Source organism: Ipomoea triloba, chromosome 2 (assembly GCF_003576645.1).
Source record: "Ipomoea triloba cultivar NCNSP0323 chromosome 2, ASM357664v1".
Taxonomy (NCBI): Eukaryota; Viridiplantae; Streptophyta; class Magnoliopsida; order Solanales; family Convolvulaceae; genus Ipomoea; species Ipomoea triloba.
Window position 1 is genome coordinate 26,855,909 of NC_044917.1, and position 18,980 is coordinate 26,874,888.

The 18,980-nt window shown below is 39.4% G+C and overlaps 1 protein-coding gene across 3 annotated transcripts; it reads right to left on the reverse strand.

Moving 5' to 3' along the window:
- Window positions 1-841: 841 nt before the first annotated feature.
- LOC116005282 (CDT1-like protein a, chloroplastic) lies at window positions 842-5,436 on the reverse strand. Of its 3 annotated transcripts, none has more exons than XM_031245548.1 (8): window positions 5,326-5,436; window positions 4,634-4,850; window positions 4,427-4,546; window positions 3,566-3,791; window positions 2,770-3,393; window positions 1,851-2,040; window positions 1,631-1,721; window positions 842-1,217 (listed from the first exon to the last, which is right to left on the reverse strand). In XM_031245548.1, the coding sequence occupies exons 2-8, from the start codon at window positions 4,834-4,836 to the stop codon at window positions 1,163-1,165; spliced, it is 1,509 nt and encodes a 502-aa protein (XP_031101408.1). In that variant the 5' UTR covers window positions 4,837-4,850; window positions 5,326-5,436; the 3' UTR covers window positions 842-1,162. The 3 variants fall into 3 exon arrangements, with proteins under 3 accessions (XP_031101408.1, XP_031101415.1, XP_031101423.1); XM_031245555.1 differs by having other exon boundaries at window positions 4,634-4,867; XM_031245563.1 differs by having other exon boundaries at window positions 5,243-5,367.
- Window positions 5,437-18,980: the final 13,544 nt, after the last annotated feature.

Sequence of the window (18,980 nt, forward strand, 5' to 3'; positions counted from 1 at the left end):
CAATAAATACACTGCTTCGGCAGCCTAGGACTTGTCTGGACCACATAAAACGGTTGTGCTAGACTCAGTCACTCAACCAAAAAGGGCCATGCTAGACTTAGCCAAGGAGGGGTCATGCTAGACTCAGTCCACGAGAGAACAAAACACAGTCAGATTGTGAGAAAAACGCAGGAAAAGAAAGGTCCTGACCCTTACCTTACTGGAATATGGTCAAAGTTCCAACCCAACGACGATGGAATCCAGTTACGAAGCAAACCATTGGTTGAATAGACTTGGGTTACAAGTTTCTGGTAGCCAAGTCTTCTAATGAGAAACAAAGACTCAATAAAAACGCTGCACAGCTTAGGAGGTCGTCGGAAAAATCGAAGGCAAACTTACTGATCATCAGTGGGCAAGTCTACACGCGTGAAACTCTGCCTAAGACCCAAGAAACCGCAATAGCTTAGTGTTGTGGCCGAGAACAATGGATTGCTGCCAAATCCTACAAACTGTCGCATGGTCTAAGTTTCCACCACGAAAACTAACAAGCAATCCTACTAAATGAGTAGATTGCAAGTAGAAAAAAGCAAAGTTGAGCACAAAAGAGCAAGGAAGTGTGGGAAATCTAGAGAAGGGAGAGAACTCATTTCTAGATAGAGAAACCACTCTAACCCACTAAACTACCATTTAAACACTTTAGTTTATAGTGTAGGTTTGTTAGTCCCTTTATTTATTTATGTATTTTTCCTTTTATTGTCTATTTGTCTTTCACTTGTGCGTAACGCCTACTTCGCAAAGAGAGGCGTAAATAATGCTTATACTGTGATAACCGCTTGTGATTTAAAAGAAAGGGGAAAAAACATACATATCAAGAAAATTATATTGAATTCATGTGTCTAACAATGCATTCCGAAGAAATGGGGCATGATAGAATATACCGGTACAACAAACCCCCCAAAAAAGAATCATACAAAGTACACTGGTTTAATCACGGGGATATGGGTACTCGCTTAAAGAACTAAAAGTCTCACATCATAGAGTTGGAAATTGATATGCATCTGAAATTCTGAATCAACTTGATCCGCTGATGTGAAGCTGCTAAGGACATATTAACGCCATTTGTAATTTGTTTTGTTGCTGAAGGATACACGCACGCAAACCTTGAAAGAAAAGCATCATCATGTCATGTGCTAATCAGCCTTTCACAAACAGAATTCAAGTCCGGGCCACTCTTGAGGCTGCACCCAATTACAAATAATCAAAGAATCAGCAAAACCATCAATATGTTGGATACTGCCCATCATGCTTCACAAAAACAATCCACTGAATTAATAATCTCTTCAAGTTTGATTCAGCTCGTTGCCATATCAATCTTATGTCACTTTCAAGTATCAAAGAAGAGGGCAGAAACTGAGACAAGGAGTGCAGTGTCAAAAAGTGATACAGAATCCATCATACATGTAACTGTTATATGTACCTTAACTAGTTGGCCACATGATCGATCAGTAGTGCACATAATAACATATTGACACTACCATTTTATGTGCAGCTTATATTGTATAGTCCATACTTCACACTGTGTGTGCATTTATAGGAAGTTCAATCTCATTCATACATACAAAAAAGTCACATTGGGACTGAAAATTCAAACCTGTACAAAAAGCCTCCAGTTGGTGCCAACTTCTTGCAAATCCACTCGGGAACAAGTTTCTCAAGAAGATCTATTTGTCCTTCAATGTCACCTAATTACAGACAACAAATTCAGCAGATTTTAGTAGGGTGTAGGCCACAAAATGAGCTAAAAGGAGACAAAGAATCTGTAGCTGTTTGCCATAATAAAGAAGAAAAGAATCAACAGCTGTTTAGCATACTGTTCTCATCTACGTCACAGTCAGCCATTAAGATCTTGTGAAAAAGTTCCTCTTTTGTGACTGAATCACGGCCAAGAGACTGAAAAATGTTGTGAATTAGGTGTACAAGGTTGGGCAAACCAACATATATTTGCTGGTGCACAGGCAAGCCTCTCTTATCCTTACCAGAAGTGCAACTACTTTTCTCAACCTGTAAGAATGAGCCACATTATCCAATATCAGCAAGCCAAAAAAGTGGATGGCTGTAAATATATGCAAAGCTAAGAAAAATAGTCAGCCTGAGATTGAGATAGTGGCAGAATTAAAAACACCTATGAAGTAAAGTTAACAGTTAAGCTACAGCTAGAAAGTTTTCAATACAAAGACAAAAAAGGATATCAAAGATAGAGACTACAGAGCATAAGACATTTCTGCTCACTGTTTACTAATTTTCTGAAGGATGCTGAGTTAACTTGTGATCATGAATTCAAAAAGATGATTTCTCCTCTAATATATTTATTTGGAAGAGCCTAAAACATAGAAACTGGAATCAGTGTGAAAATTTTAACTTCTTTCCAAGATGCATTTTTGCCCCATCAGTTCTTTGAGGAGTTAAAGAGCTGGAGTTAAAAATCAAGGAACATAATTTAGAATGAAATTGTAAAACTTATATTGTTAGTCATTCAGAATACACACCCCAACTGCCTGACTGTGATTCTCTTTCATAGCAATGTATATCAGTTCTTTGCAAATGCAAGAACAATCAAAACAGTACCTCAAGAAAATCCAAGCAAGTGATACCCCATATTAAATTACCATGTGCTAAAAGTAAAAAAAGCAAAGTGAGGGCTAGGTAATAGGTAACCTCAGGCTCAAATCTTAAAAACAGCCAATCCACTCCATAAAACCCACTAGAAAACAATATAGTTATAAAAAGTACCTCAGAGAGATGTATAGCACTGGTTGTAACACTGCCACTAGCAGATGTACCCTTAATATCCATTTGAGGGAAGATAGAATCTACAGTTTCAGACCAGTCCAAATCATCCATAAGTGACCTTTTCACAGTAAGATTGGACGCCAAAGCACTTTGGCTAATCACTTTCTTGTGCTTGTCCTCAGTAGCAGATAGAGATCTCCTTGGAGTAGACTGTGCAGGTGTTTCAAGTAATAAATTATTATTTTCAGAGGTAAGCTTCAAAGGTGTGTTTTCACACGTTTTGGAGCTACCTGCTGGTAGGAGCTGGGTTTGTTGGACAGAGTCTGTGACTATGGGGCTTTTGGGGCATGATCTAGGAGGTTCCATCTCACTTTCAGTTTCTTGGATAGGCCCATCATCAACAAATGAACAGGGGATGGAAGAAACTAAAAGTTGGGTTTTCTTTTCTTTTGGAACAACAGCCTTCTGTGAGAAATGTGAACTTAAAGATGGACTGAGATGGGATGACTCCAATATCTCTGTATCAAGGGGGGATGATAAATTAACAGGCAATGAATATGGTTTTGCAGTGATACTGCTTCCACTAAATGGCTCCGGAAGTATAGCTTCTGGAATGTTGCAGTCCTGGTTAGATGAAAGAAAAATGAGGGCTTTAGCAAAAACCATGAAACCGATCTCTTCTTTGATATACAGCCATCCCAATTAGGTTTGCTGTGCAAAAATTCTATTTTTCCAAGTGGTACGAGTCTTCCATATGTAGAAAAACAAAGAAAAAACATGTAATGTACAAAATTACCTCGGGATGTTTACCAAATAAATCAATGAGCTTGGCTTGGAAAACATTGCTGAGATGCATAAAAATTGAATGCTCATGGTGGTCTTCCATAGCATCAAGATGCAACGTAACTTTGATATCAGACTTCATGCAACACGTTTTCTCATCATGCACAAGTATTTTATCAATATGAACAGCTTCAGGAATTATGTACATTATTTGTGCAAGGTGCCCATAGAGAAACTTTCTGGTAAAAGAAAATTAAGAGACAAGAAGGATCAGCACAAAATCAAGTCTAAAAGATCACTTAAGTATCCCTTGAGTTTATTCAAGAAAAGATGAATTAGCATCAGTCAAATCCTGTTTTTATCATCTCATTTTCCAAAGATCATACAAGTTAACAGCATTTGCAGCTCCTTAGTAATGATTACATTTTAGTCAGGGTGGTCAGTGGCTAGTACCTGAAATTACCACTCCTAAAATCCTCTCACATAACAACTAGCCCACAGACTTTGAAAATGCAAGCATATCTATCACAGATTCACAGTAATTTGAACATCTACTTTGGGTTAGGTACTTCGAAGCCTAACACAATAAGTAATCATCTTTAAGCAAATACAGATTTCACACTTGAATTAGTTTTATTTGCTTCTTTATTGACAATATTCCTAACCTGGAACTAGAAAGGAATCAAAGAATCTTGCATGTTAATATAAGTAAAGTTTGAAGACTGTCCAGTGTCCATGTGTACATAATTAAATAAAACACTTAAGAGCACTCAATATATAAAGCCTCATGAACTTTTAAATAGAAGAAGACAGGAAAAACTACTGTGTTTACTTGTGCGAATAAGAAAAAAGAAAAAGTCAGCAATGCAGCTACCTTCCTGTTAGGACTTCCACCTGACTGGAAATACGTTGAAAAGTAGGTGACTTTTTACGTAATCTAAGCAATCTCAGTGAACAAACCATGCGATCAAATAACTCTGCTAAGGCCCTGTAACTGAGTTGATTGAAGAAACACTATTTCAATTCAGTCGTGATTATTCATGTTAAATACAAAATTAAGACTAATTTCTAAATACCATACTTTTCAGGAAGTCCAGCAATGTCCTTTGGGCGTTCAACACGTGACAACTCAGTTGTCTTCTCAGGTGTTGAAGATGCAAAATTTGTCCCCAAGTGTTGACTCTTTGTGATTTCACTCTTCTTTGATGGGATAGGAAACATAAGGCTATCATCTTTCAAATCTGTAACATCTCGTTCCCTACTTTCAGGCTCTAAGTGCTCCATACCTCAATCAGCAACTGGAAATTTCATAAACCTGAAATTTGTTAAGGAAGCAACCAGAAATCCAAGAGAGCAGTTGAAAAGCATATAAAATATAGGCATTATTGACAGCAATTCTGTAAATGCAATTTAAAAGATAATTCTTAATCTTCTTAGGACATAGGACAATATAAATATAAACAACTTTGAGTAACAATTGTACAGAGTGGAAGGAACCTTACAGATAAACCTCACTCAAATTCACATATAATCCAAAATAAATAAATAAATGACTGGGCATTGTGTACTGAACCATGAAATAGGCGCTAATCAACTAGGAGGATTGACAATTGCAATTCGGCATATAAATATGAACTATAATGAACGAATCAAGTGAAAACAATCAAACACAGAAAAGCAATTTACTTGCCTCTGACATTGTCTACCGAACCCTGCTACCCTACAAACTAAGCAGCTTGGGAAGCCAAAAGCGACATTGAGGAAGAGAATTACCTCGATCCAAACTCGATAGTGAGCAACAACCAGTATGAGGCCTGAATTCGAAACCCTAGTGCGAGACAAAAAGACGGAGGGAAAGCACAGTCCCGTTTCAACTTTCAAATTCGTATTGGAAACTCATCTTTTAAATTAATTTTTTGAAACATTTTTAGTTCTTAATTAATTATTAAAAAAATTACATTTTTCGACCATAAGTTATAAAATAATTATAGAATTTGTCTTAATTATACTCACTTTTTGTTGTACTTTTCGTCCATTTATTAATAAAATATTAAGAAGAGTTAATACCACAAATGGTCCTTTGACTATTGGGTCAGTACTCTTTTTAGTCCTCGACTTTTAATTCGACCACAAATGGTCATTTGACTTTCATTTTTAATCACAAATAGTCCTCCGTTAAAATTTCTGTAAATAGGTGTTAAATCTATTTGTGGTCGAATTGAAAGTCGATGACTAAAAGGAGTATTAACCCAATAGTCAGAGGACCATTTGTGGTATTAACTCAAGAATGAAATTTGTAATTTTAAGGAATAAGGTTCAAATTGGCCGTTGAACGTAACCTGAAAGTGCAATTAGACTACTGAACGAAAAAACAAAAAAAAAAAAAAGTACAATTAAGTCATTGAACACTCCAAATACATGCAATTTCACCAGATAACAGGTTACCTTCCATTTCATCAGGTTACCTGTTTATGTGGATGATAAATTGGCATTTTAAAATAATTTTTTAATAATATATTAAAAATGAAAATAAAAAATTAAATGCCTGGTGGCTGGTTTTTAAAAAAAATAATTAAAAAATAAAAAAAATTATAAATACATTGTCTGCTTGTTTGTTTTTATAAATTAAATTTTTAAATGCCAACTCACCATCTATGTAAGCAGACAACCTGATGAAATGGAAGGTAACCTGCTATCAGGTAAAATTGCATACATTTGGAGTATTCAGTGCCCTAATTTCACTTTTTTCGTTTAGTGGCTTAATTGTACTTTGAGATTGCGTTCAGTGACCAATTTGAACCTTATTCTTAATTTTAATATAACTCAAGAACAAAAAATGAGCACAAAAGGACGAAAATCGCAACGCCAATAATAACTTAGGGACGAAAAGTGGCATAACCAACACTCAATGATGAATTCTACAATTACCTCCACGAACCAAAAGAGAGACTCTTCCTTAATTATTTTATTTTATACTCAAATAAGAAGATAATTTAGTCTTCTATCTACGATTCCATGTACCATGTATGTGCAACTGATGTCATCATATTTTATTACTCCGTATTAAATTAGTTTAGTCATAAAATTATTGTATGTCCATGTGATGTTTATGTTTATATATTTCAATACTTTAAAAAAAAAAAAAAACACTTCAAGTATTTCTATTTTCAAGTTTTATCTAGTAAAAAAAATCACATAAAATGACAATTTAATACACAAAATGAGCATACACTTCAAAGTCAAGGGAGAGAATGCCAATTGCATATGTTAATGTGAATAGTAATGCTAAGAGAATGTCGAAAGAATAGGTAATAAGTGGTGATAGATACCCCAATTGGAGTACCCGACCTGAAGAACCTGGTACCTGGGGCCCGCTGACTAACTAGTCCATCACGATATGAGGTTTAGGTCGAGTGACTTGTGTGGCCTAGTCCGCGTAGGCAGTCGGGAGGCGGCGCTCGACCTGGTGCGCCTCGAAAGGCGGCGAATCGGTCAAAATCAGCATTTATGGCAGATTTTTAGGGATTCTTTCATATTCCAGATTTAGGCAATCATTGTGCGCGGTTTGGCAGTCCAAGCAACCTTCCTAAAGTTATTTTTGTTAAGATTCTTTCATATTTCCTTAGTTAAGCCTATTATTCTTGTATAAATACCCCCTAGGTCACAGTGTTAAGGGTTCTGAATTTAATGCAAGTGTAAGCACTCTCCTCGTTATACTTGTATTTTTTTCCTCAATAAATTCTATAGAGTTCTACAATAGTGTTGGCTAGTTGAAAAGGTTGAAGCACACCCGTAAAACCAACATTGGCGTCGTCTATGGGAACTATACGAAAAGTCCCATTTTTTAACTGACTACATGACACAAACCCGAACTCTCATGCTACTACAAATGCACCCGCGAATAGGAATGTGAATGGGAACACGAATGGGAACGTTTTGCCTCTTAGAAAGTCAACCACGCTTCAGTAGGGGACCTGCGTGAGCAGCTGAATCGTCCACCGCTTGATTTAAGCTAATATCTCAATCATCGTAATTCGGCCTAGCGATCGGTGGCTAATAATGACCAACCAGTTATACCTTGGTGGCAGTGCCGGTCGCAACGCCTAATCCTCCAACAAGTGCCACAACCATCAGCTCCAGTTGAGCAGAGTATACATATGGCCTCATAGGATAATAGTCGCTCTGATCACTCGGACGGTCGCGATGTGAGCACAAGTCAGACTAGGTAGCCCGTTAAATCACGCCGGGGTCCGGCAGCTCCTGCTCGGTCAGTCAGAGATCGGCAGAGCGGTCGAGCTGGATGTCGCTCACCCAACCGACTAGTGGGGGGCTAGGGAGCACTCTGGAGCAAGACTCAGACAGGACGATTTGCGTAGGCACCAGGTTAATCGGCGTGGTCGGGAAGCTGGAGCCCACGATTTAGGGAGAAGTAGGGAGACACCGGCTAGGAGAGCGCGCGCCCAGCCTAGTGAGCCTGGCTTTGAGGACTTAGCAAGAGAAGTCAAGGACTTGAAGCGCATGATGGAAGAGAAAGAGAGGATGATCATCAAGCCCTTGCTGGCTACTTCTCCTTTCACGATGAAAGTGAGGGACTATAAGGCGCCCTCGGATTTCAAGTTACCCGAGCACCCTACCTATGATGGCTCTGGAGATCCGCGTGATCATGTGATCAACTACCAAGCCAAGATGCAGGTAGTTGGCACAGCTGACCAGTTGATCTGCCAAGCTGTCGTGCCTACGCTAACTAGCCAAGCACAAAGGTAGTTCGTTGGCTTACCAGCATAGTCGATCAGTTGGTTTGAGCAATTGGCAGAGGCAATTTTGATGCATTATGACGACAGCATAAAGCCTAAAAAGAAATTCTCAGACTTGGCATGGATACGCAGGACGAGGAAGAAAGCCTGCGAAGCTATCTGACTAGGTAGCAGAAGAAAGTCCAAGCGGTCGAAGGAGGATGGGATGACCAAACGGCACTAGCCTTTTTCATAGAATCACTGCATCCAGATGGGCAGTATGGTAAGATGCGTGATGAAAACCCTCGAACCTACGCTCAAGCTATCTAGATAACTAACCAGTTTGCTGGCACTAAGGAAGCGGTCAAGTAAAAAAGAAAGCAGTTTGGGGCGGTGCTAAAACGTCCCCGGCCAGAGTGGTCAGATTGGAGTGTGCGAAAGATAGATATGGAATTGAGCTTGGAGTGTGCTTAATCGACCCCGAGGGCTCCACGCCGTTTATAGTTGAATTGGGAACCTGATTGGATGTGTGAAAGATAGATATGGAATTTGTGGTGGTCAGCTTGGAGTGTGCCCATAACATCATTATTGGCCGACCAGGTTTGGAGGACCTTGGCGCGTAGATTTCCATTGAGCATTTGTGAATGAAGTTCCGCACACCAACTGGCGTCGGCGTAGTGCGATGCGACCAGAAGATAGCTAGGAGTTGTTACCTACAAGCCTATCGGCGAGTAGGCGATAAAGACTTACGTATAACACCATTGCTCATCAGGTGGAGGAGAAGGTAGTCGAGCGCCTCGAGTCAGTACTGAGGGACTTCAAAGAGATCGATATTCGCTTGGGGCTAGAAGACATGTCGGGAGTCAACCGAGCAATTATCACCCACCGTTTGACGATCGATCTAGGGTGGAAGCCCATCGCTTAAAGAATGTGGTGCCTATTGAATTACCGTTGAACTTCGTAAAAAGGGAAGTCGATACGCTACTGGCAACCGGTCATATTCGAGAAGTTAAGTATCCAAGCTGGCTGGCCAATGTGGTGCCGCTGCTGAAGCTACCTGCTTGGCGAATTTGTGTTGACTAAACAGACTTTAACAAGGCATGCCCCAAGGACCCATTCCCATTGCCGCACATCAACCAGCTAGTAGATGAAACAGGCAGCTTATACACGCATGGTGGCCAGGCTGTTCAAGTGCATGATCGGCAAGTTTATGGCAGCCTATGTGGACGACATGTTGGTCAAAATTAAAGAAGAAAGGGAGCATGTAAAAGACCTGCCTGACTACTTCAGCATAATGAGGAAATACAATTTACGACTGAACCCGAACAAGTGTGCATTCGCGGTCAGGGGAGGAAAGTTCTTGGGATACATGGTCACTCGGCGCGGAATTGAGCCCAACCCCGAAAAGGTCAATTCCATTTTGGATATGCAACCACCTAAGAATCTAAAGGAAATGCAGCTCTTGATTGGTCGTTTGGCGGCTCTTAGCCGATTTATGTCCAAGTCCGCAGATCGGGCCTTACCATTCTTTGAGGCTATGAAGAAGTGAGAAGGGTTTTAGTGGACGGAGGAATGCTAGACTGCATTCGAAGACTTTAAGTAGTATTTGCTAACTCCCCCTCTATTGTCTAAGCCTAAAGAGGGAGAGTCTATCTTCTTATATCTAGACGCCTCGTAGAAAGTGGTCAGATCATTTTGGTGTGCAAAGAGGAGAAAACTCAGCACCCAGTCTATTATGTTGGGGTGAACGCTAAAAGGCGTGAAATTCATATATACGCCTCTCAAAAAAGTAGTTTTTGCGCTATCTCCAGGGCGCTTCTTCCTCGACCGCCGAGCAGGAGGCGCAGTCGGGGGTGTTGGCTTCATCCGCTTGGCAGTAACGACGGCACGAACGATGGTACTTGGGGACCCACCGATAACAAGTGGGGCCAAGCTGTGCACACTTGGGGGTGGTGTGAAGCCGACAGTAGCTATACCTTTGCCCTTTTCAACAACAGAAAGGCGGGATAATCCTTGTGCCTGGAGGAGAGCCTTGCGGTTAGCTATGGCGACACCGCGACAGAAACAAGTAACTAATCATCCTCGAAGGATAGCTATATAGCGTCGGCGGCGATTGGCACTGTAGCACGATCGGGGGAATGATGGGCAATCAGTTTGTCTGCCTCAGCTCCTTGGCCTATTCCGAATCGACGGAAGACTCCTCGGTATCGTTGCTCCCTGAAAAAGGAAGAACGCATTATGAAAAAATATAAATGACGTGCTAGCGGTCAAGAGTAGGTGAAAGACAAACCTGTGTTAGTCGCGCCCTCGGTCAGTAGCTTAGCGCTTTGCATGGCACTCAGGTGAGACAAGCGGCGAACAGAGAGGGGTTCCCCCTCGACAAAGCCCTAACCTGCTGCTCGAGATCAGCCGGGCAAGGCGACCTTTTGTCAAGGAAATAGCACGACGCTACCCAGGCAAGAGGGAAATCAAATGTCGAGTGTGAGGCAGCTGGTCGAACAAAGAAATAGTCCTCCTTCTAGCCTTTATGGGAGGACTTCAGCTTGTCCAAAATTTGTGGTCGTCCCGGACACGAATTGTACATACCTGGGCGGCACTAAACTGACCATAGTCAGTTGGAAAAGCTGGCGAAAGAGAGCCAGGGAAGCTTTCCTCTCGAGGGGGTGAAAAACGGTGAGGAAACCAACGGCCAAGCGGTAAAGAGCTGGGCACCAATTGACCAGGCATCAACCCATAATAATTCAAAAGGGTGGTGAGAAAGGGGAAGAGTGGCACTCGAAAGCCGCAGCGGACCGATTGGTAATGAATACCAACGAAACCACCTTCTGGCGATTCCGTAATCAGCCTCCAACCATCCTCTTAAGTTTCAGCCACCGGGCCGAGTAGTCGGCGGCATGATTATAGTCGATGGCAGAAATTGAAGAATGGCAGATGGCTGGCCACTCCAAGTTTTTGAAATAGCCGAATCTCTATTGATTATTCGGGTCACGGAAGTGGCTTGAGTGGCGGTCGCCGGGCAAGAAGAAGAGGAAGTCGCCTGGAAAATGGTGACGCCTTGACGGCGAGGGGATGAAGATGAAGATGAGGTGGCGGAGGAAGACATTGCTAAAAGAAATATAAAAAAAAAGAAGGATGAAGTAAGGAGAAGAATAAGAGAAACTGACTTTAAAGAAGAGAAGACGGCGGGTGGACAGACGGCGAAAGGGGTATGACCAGAGAAGAAAGGAAATGGCTGGAGAACGGAAGCAAAGGTGTTAAAAGATGAGGGAAAACTGAAAGGAAGAAGGGGGAAAAGAGAAGGATATTTATAGGAGTGGTCGGACAATAAGATGGTGACACATGGAAGAGATCAGATGGCTGGGAAGCCGGCCGTAACGGTGGGCAGACAAGCCAGTTATTCTTCGAAAAAGGTAACCGACAGAAATCGAGGAAGCGCAATCATTACGCTGCACTGATAGCGACCGTTATAAAACCAGTCAGGAAAAAGCGAGACCATTCAGGAGAGTCGCGACTGGTCGGGAAGGGCGAGACCATTGGCGAGCGAGCCGACTGAGAAGTGACATCATGTTTGGCTACACTGCAAGATTGACCGGGTGACGATTGTCTGCCCATGCACAGTGCGCCTTGAGGAATTCACCTGGAGAATTACTTTCCCGAGTCGTTGCCTCTTAAGAGCTCGATAAAGTGAGAGACTAGTGATGGATAGTCTCGATTGGGGTACCCGACCCGAAGAACCTGGTACTTGGAGCCCACTGACTGACCAGGCCATCACAATGTGAAGCCCGGGTCGAATGACTCGTGTGGCCCAGTCCGAGCAGACAGTCAGGAGGCGGCGCCCAAGGGGAATCATGACTCTAGGATCCAGCTAGTTTCACAATAAGTATAACATATTTGCTCTATTTTTCTTGATTTAGGTAGTCCATTAGAACCTTTATCAATTAGATGACATCATTATAATGTGAGAAAATGGTCAAATATGTTCTTGAACTTTATTCGAAAGTGCAATTAGGCCCCTAAACTTCAAAAAGTGCAATTGAACACTCGAACGTATCATTTTAGTACATCTAAACCCAATAACCGGTAATTCACCTTAAATAACCGGTCATCACAATTTCAGCGACAATTCTAACAATAATTTCGGTGATTAAAAAATTTTGACGACTCTTTGAATTTAAAAAAATAAAATAAAATCAGATGACTGTGACCGGTCGTCTTCTTCACTCGAGAAGGAGACCAGACAGGCATACGGTCGTCTTCTCCAATGGTCGTCTTCTCTGATGGAGAAGACTGGAGAAGGCTACTAGCTTCTTTTTTTGTTTTTAATAGCTGTGAACAGTGGTCAACGATCATATTTTACTGATAACCTATCGATTATCGATAAATTTTAAAAGTCTATTTGACCATTTTCCTTTATACTATTTATTAAACTAGTATCTTACCCGTGCGATGCACGAAAACAATTGTGATATAGTGAATTAAGGGAAAAATTAGAAAAATAAAAAATCATTATAGAAAGGAATATAAAATTATAATTAAATAGTATATTAAAATTTTACGAAACTTGGATAAACTAACATTATTATCTACCATATTTGATGTGGAATTTCGTTGGGTGCTTTCCTTATCGCAAATAAAAAATCTTCAAACCATTTGGGATAAGTAAATCTAATTGACTCTTTTAAAAAAATTATAATATTCTATACACACACACACACACACACACACACACACACACATATATATATATATATATATTAATTTGACTGTTTACGTAATTTATATAATAAAATATAAAAGATTATATTATTTTATTGTTATTAAATTTGGTAAAATAAAATTGTTATAGCTAATTGTAAAGTTACACCAAATTAACAATGTTTTAAATATGATAAGTCAAATTATATTTTGAGTATAGATTATTATAACTATGAATATACCATTATTTTAAAAATGATAGCAATATATATGTATTTTTATTTTGTTATAAATTCTATTACCATTAAATTTGCAATATAAACTCTTTGATAAGCATGATTTTGGAAATCGATTACTATGCAAAGAGGAGAAACAGTGTGTAGAAATTGGCACCAAATATGAAGCCTTCATTGCTCGCCAGCAAATCCAACTCCAACAGGTTGGCTAACTACCTCCTGCCATTTTATTTCATATATTCATGTCTCCTTCACTAATAAACTTCATATTCTTAAGCAACCTCTAATGCGTAATATATGGTATATTTATATTACTTTGATTGCTTGACCTTTTTTTGCTTCTAGATGGCTCGTCAACAGCATAAATCAATCTCCGAGAACATTGATTATTATTCTATGACCACTTTGTCACTTGAAGCACGTGATAAACTTTCAAAGGTATCCTTTTAATTTTTTTTTGAAACAAAAATGTATCCTTTTATATAATGACTCATTGATGGTTAATATCCTGCCTGATGCCTGTCTATGCATTCTAATTGTTATCATCTCGACACAATACTATCCTATTAAGCAACAAAAGGCACATGTCCTAAAACCGTTCATATGTCAGTTTATGTACACACATGTATATACAGGTTTTAGTTTGTCATTCTATCACAGCATTAATTGGAATATTCAGAAAGAAATTGTCAAGCCATTTACATACAATGCGTTCTTTCATATAGATTAGGCCTTAAACCATTGGGCAAGCAAGTAGAGTGGTGGAGTAAATCCTGTCGATGTTACAACACTTGTTATCATTATTGAAACCAATAAAATGAAAGCCAGGAGCTTCTTAGGCAACAGAAATCAATTCTTCCTCCCGTTGTCCTTGATGCAGGCGACAAAGTTTTTGAGAATATATCCTATTAAAGAGTCGATGTGCACCTGAAATCCACTATTTGGCAATGGGGTTCGATTTTTGTGGGTGACACGCGGCGAAGAATCTCGGTTTCGGAGGGAAAATAATAGCGGCGGCGACGGGTGTCTAGTTGTCCCACTTCTATGGAGAAGGGTGGTTCTTCCTATGTAAACATTGATGCTTTGATCAACGAAAAAGTAACTAAGAGAGATGAAAATTGGTGGTTGTGATTGACTGGGTTTCTTCTTGTATTTATAGCCATAAAGAGAGAGAGGCAGCGAGTTGTGGATGGAAGAAGAAAACAAATGGTAGTCCTTCACACGCATGGATTAGGGAGGATATTTCGGTCCTAATCAATTCTGCCTCTAATCAGCCAAATTAATTAAGGAAAGATTAGGTAATTGAGTCACTAAATTTGAGGAAATAAATTTGATAGGAGGAGAATAAATTTTAAGATAGGAATTTTGGAATAATTTTTACAAAATTACAAATTTTGTTAAAATATTTGATATTACAAAAATGTCTCTGAGTTTGGACGGGGACACTTCTATTATATATATATATATATATATATATATATATATATATATATATATATATATATATAGATTTACCAAAAACTTAACACTTCTTTCCTATTTTGAATGCAACATGACTCATTGAGAAAAAAAATGTTTTAAGCTTTGTGGGCCGTCGAATATAATTGGAGATAGGAGCAAAGTGTGGAGCCCAGTAAAACCACAGATTTCATGCCAGACGACCAATCAGCCAAGGCCTTCCACGTGCATGCCGATGTCGCAACAATGAACAGGCAAAGTATGCTATGGGCAAGGTGGACTCAAGTCCATGTTCATAATTTAAAAACTCTACGTTCATAAGTTTAGAATTTTATGTTCACAATTTTAGAACTCTATATTCACAATTTTAAATCTCAATATACAAAATTACATTACTCAATATTCACAATTCGTGAACTCTATATTTACAATTTTGTTATATATATTCAAAAATTTTGTTATACTATTGAATATAGAGTTATGTAATTGTGAATATAGAGTTCTGAAAATGTGATCCTAGAATTATGAAATTGTGAACATAGAATTCTGTAATTGTGAATATAGAATTCAAAAATTATGATTATAGAATTAAAAAACTGTGAATATAGAATTAAAAAACTGTGAACATAAAGTTCTAAAATTGTGAACATAGAATACTAAAATTGTGAACATGGACCTATGCCCGGGTGCATGGCATAACAACCATAATGAACAACCTAAGGCCAAGGATCTCAATCTCAAATCTAATTGGATGAGTATGCAAATCTCATATACTCTAAGGATCTCACTACTAAATAACTTGTGACAATTAACCAACTGGTAGACATCTTCACCGAGCCACTAATCACTACAATGTTAAATGATCTACGGGACAGTCTCAATGTTTTCTCTAGAGAACCTTAAGTTTGAGTTGGGCATATTAGGATGGTGTATTCTAGGCACACTAGAATTTATCTCCTTATTCTTGTAATATTGAGAATATTGTCATTTATCATTCCTATCCTGACTGGACTCTTTGTATTCTTATAAATACTTATCTTCATGTACTTCACAGACATCATGGACTGATTAATAATAAAATTATTCCAATAACTAGGGCTGTGCAAAACCCGTCCAACCCGATTAACCCGCCCGAACCCGAACCCGCACCACTCATTCGGAAGCCATCCGAAATAAATCGCGGATATCCGATCCTCATCCGCCATTTGAAGAAGGGTAAATGGGATCGGGTAGGGTTAGGGTTTCTCGCATCCGAACCCGTCCGAAACCCGAACTATATATATATGTGTGTATATGTATACATAGAACGATGTCGTTTGAGCCTTTATATATATATATATATTCCAAAGTTTAGGGTTCGTCACATAGGTTCATTTGTGCAGCCCTAGGCGTCTCCCTTCTCTGTTCTGAGTGTTCTCTGTCTTCGACTCTTCTTCGTTCTCCATTTCTCTGATTCATTTCTCTGATTCTCTCAACTCTCTCAACTCTGATTCTCTCAGAGTCTCAATCTTTGAGACCTGGGATAGTGAGTTCTGCAATTTCCTCGCTAGTCTCTAGTCCCTCGTCCTCTTTGTGAGAACTCTGGTGGTGGTGGTGGGAGCCCCTTGTCTGTGCAAAACCCGTCCTCTGCAGTATCAATCGTTGGTGGTTTAGGCTCGACGGTGACGTAATCGGTGGTGGAAGCCCCTTGACCGAACCCTAATTTGAAGGCTTGATTGCTTGAAGCCCTCGTTCTCAGAGGGAAAAATTGAGAAAACAAGTAATTCTAATTTATTTTATATGTTCTAGACTGATGTTAGTTGCCTGTTAGTCTGTTTCTCTGTTAGTATGTTGATACTATGATGTTGCATGAACCCTAATTTTTGGGGTTTTTCATATGTGTGATGAATTTGTAAAAATTCTGAGGTATATTCGTAAATTTTGAATGTAACCGTGTGAATAATGAATGTTGATGGTTGACTGTTGAGTAATTTTTGGGCATTTTCTGTATGAATGATTTTTATGGTGGAAGCCGGAAGCCTTACTGAATATTGATATATGCATGTACATTTTAAATGTAAGCCGTATTGTCCCTTTGTCCGTATGAATGAATGAATGATGATTCTGGATTTTTGGTGGAAGCCCTATTGAGCCCTAATTTGTGGGCAATGGGCAACCATAAGATGATGAGAATTCAAGAAAATGAATTCCTGATTATGGTTGATTGGTTGCTAACTTGCAACTTCCAAGTTGATGGTGAGAGGACCCTTAAATTGTGTATATTGTAACTTATTATTTGTAAATGTATTGTAGTGTACTACTGTACAGTGTACTGTGGTGGTGGACTTGTGGAAGTCAATTGTAATGTACTTTGTAAATATTAAATGTAACTGTAATTATCTGAATTATGAATGATGATTGTTGATTACTTGATTATGGTGGAAGCCTTATCAGTGTTTACCTCAATTATCTGTTGATTATGTTGTTCTGTTCTATTGTTTCTCTGAATTCTGATGCTCAATCACCCATTTATATAGATGGAGAGCAATCAAAATATAAGTGGGTCTGGACCTCTTCCATCCTCAACAGTAGATGAACAAGGAGTTCAACCTCAAGGCATTGAGACAAATACTCAACAGCCTATGGTCACTCCTGTTGTTCCTGCTTCTAAAAAGAGGAAGGAAATAGGGTTAAGATCCAAAGTCTGGGATCACTATGAAAGGACCCTTGATTCTAATGGGAAATTACTTAGTTCCACTTGCCTTTACTGCAAAAAGGTTTTTGCCAGTCAATCTAAAAAGCATGGCACATCATCTTTAAGGAACCACATTATGGCCTGTCTTAAAAATCCTCACTCGAAAGATACAAGGCAGTCCCTACTAACTTTAATGCTGTTTCCACTTCTGGAACAGATGCTCCTAAGGGAGTTCTGGGGACATGGGTGTTTGATCAAGAGGCCATTAGGAGGGCCTTATGTGAGATGATTATCATAGATGAGCTCACTTTTAGGTTTGTTGAGGGCCAGGGATTCAGGAGGTTTATTCTTGTCTGTTGTCCTAGGTTTCTAATCCCTTCTAGGTGGACAATTTCTAGGGACATCTACCAGATTTTCCTCGATGAGAGGCTAAGTCTTAGGAAGCTGTTTAGGGTGGGCACACAAAGAGTCAGTTTCACCACTGATACCTGGACTTCTGTCCAGAGGATTAATTATATGTGCATTACTGCACATTTTATAGATGACCAGTGGAAGCTTCAGAAAAAAATAATTTCCTTTGTCCCAATTTCTTCTCATAGGGGGGAGTATATTGCAAAAGCCCTAGAGAGCTGTCTATTGGAGTGGGGGATTAGAAATGTGTTCACTATTACAGTGGACAATGCCTCTTCTAATGATACAGCTTTGGGGTACTTTAAGAGCAAGTTGTTATCTTGGGGTTGTTCTTCTGTTAGGCTGCAGTACTTGCACATGAGGTGCATAGCACATATCCTAAACCTAGTGGTCCAAGATGGTTTGAAGTATGCAGATGAGTCTGTTAAAAGGGTGAGGGATGCAGTGAGATGGGTTAGGAACTCACCTGCTAGGTTGCAAAAGTTTAGGGAACTAGCTGATCTGATTGGGGTGGAAGCCAAGTCAGCCTTGCATCTTGATGTCCCTATTAGGTGGAACAGCACCTACATCATGCTTAACACTGCAATTGAATATCAAAGAGTGTTTGATATGCTTGCAGAAACTGACCCCTCCTTTTCTGCTGATTTGGATGATGTCCTTTGTTTTCTGGATTGGAGTTCTGTGGAAAGCTTAGTTAAGCTTTTGAAAACTTTTTATGAGATGACAGTGAGAATTTCTGGTTCTCTCTATGTCACTTCTAACATATTCTTCTCTGAGATCTCTGATCTCAGTTGCATGCTGGAAGATATGGTTTTGGCTGAGCCTGAAACTGATAAGGTAAATCTTTATTTGTATTTCTGCTTTGTGTTCTGTTCTGCTTATTTGTCTTATGTTGCTTAATTCTGTAATACTGTAATAGGTAATGGGGCAACAAATGAAAACCAAGTTTCATAAATATTGGGGGGATCCAGCAAAAATGAACTTTCTCATTTTTTTATGCCAATATTCTGGACCCCAGAGATAAGGAGGAATACATGCCTCATCAGTTTGTCCAGCTTTATGGAGAAGAGAAAGGCAAATCTTTTTTTGCCAAGGTCCAAACTGCCATGTCTGTGTTGTATGCTGATTATGCATCTACCTATTCTGTCAGTTCAACCCCCTCTGAATCCTCTACTCAATCTGTCCAGTCTAAGGCTACCTCAATTGGTAGGCCTCAGTCAA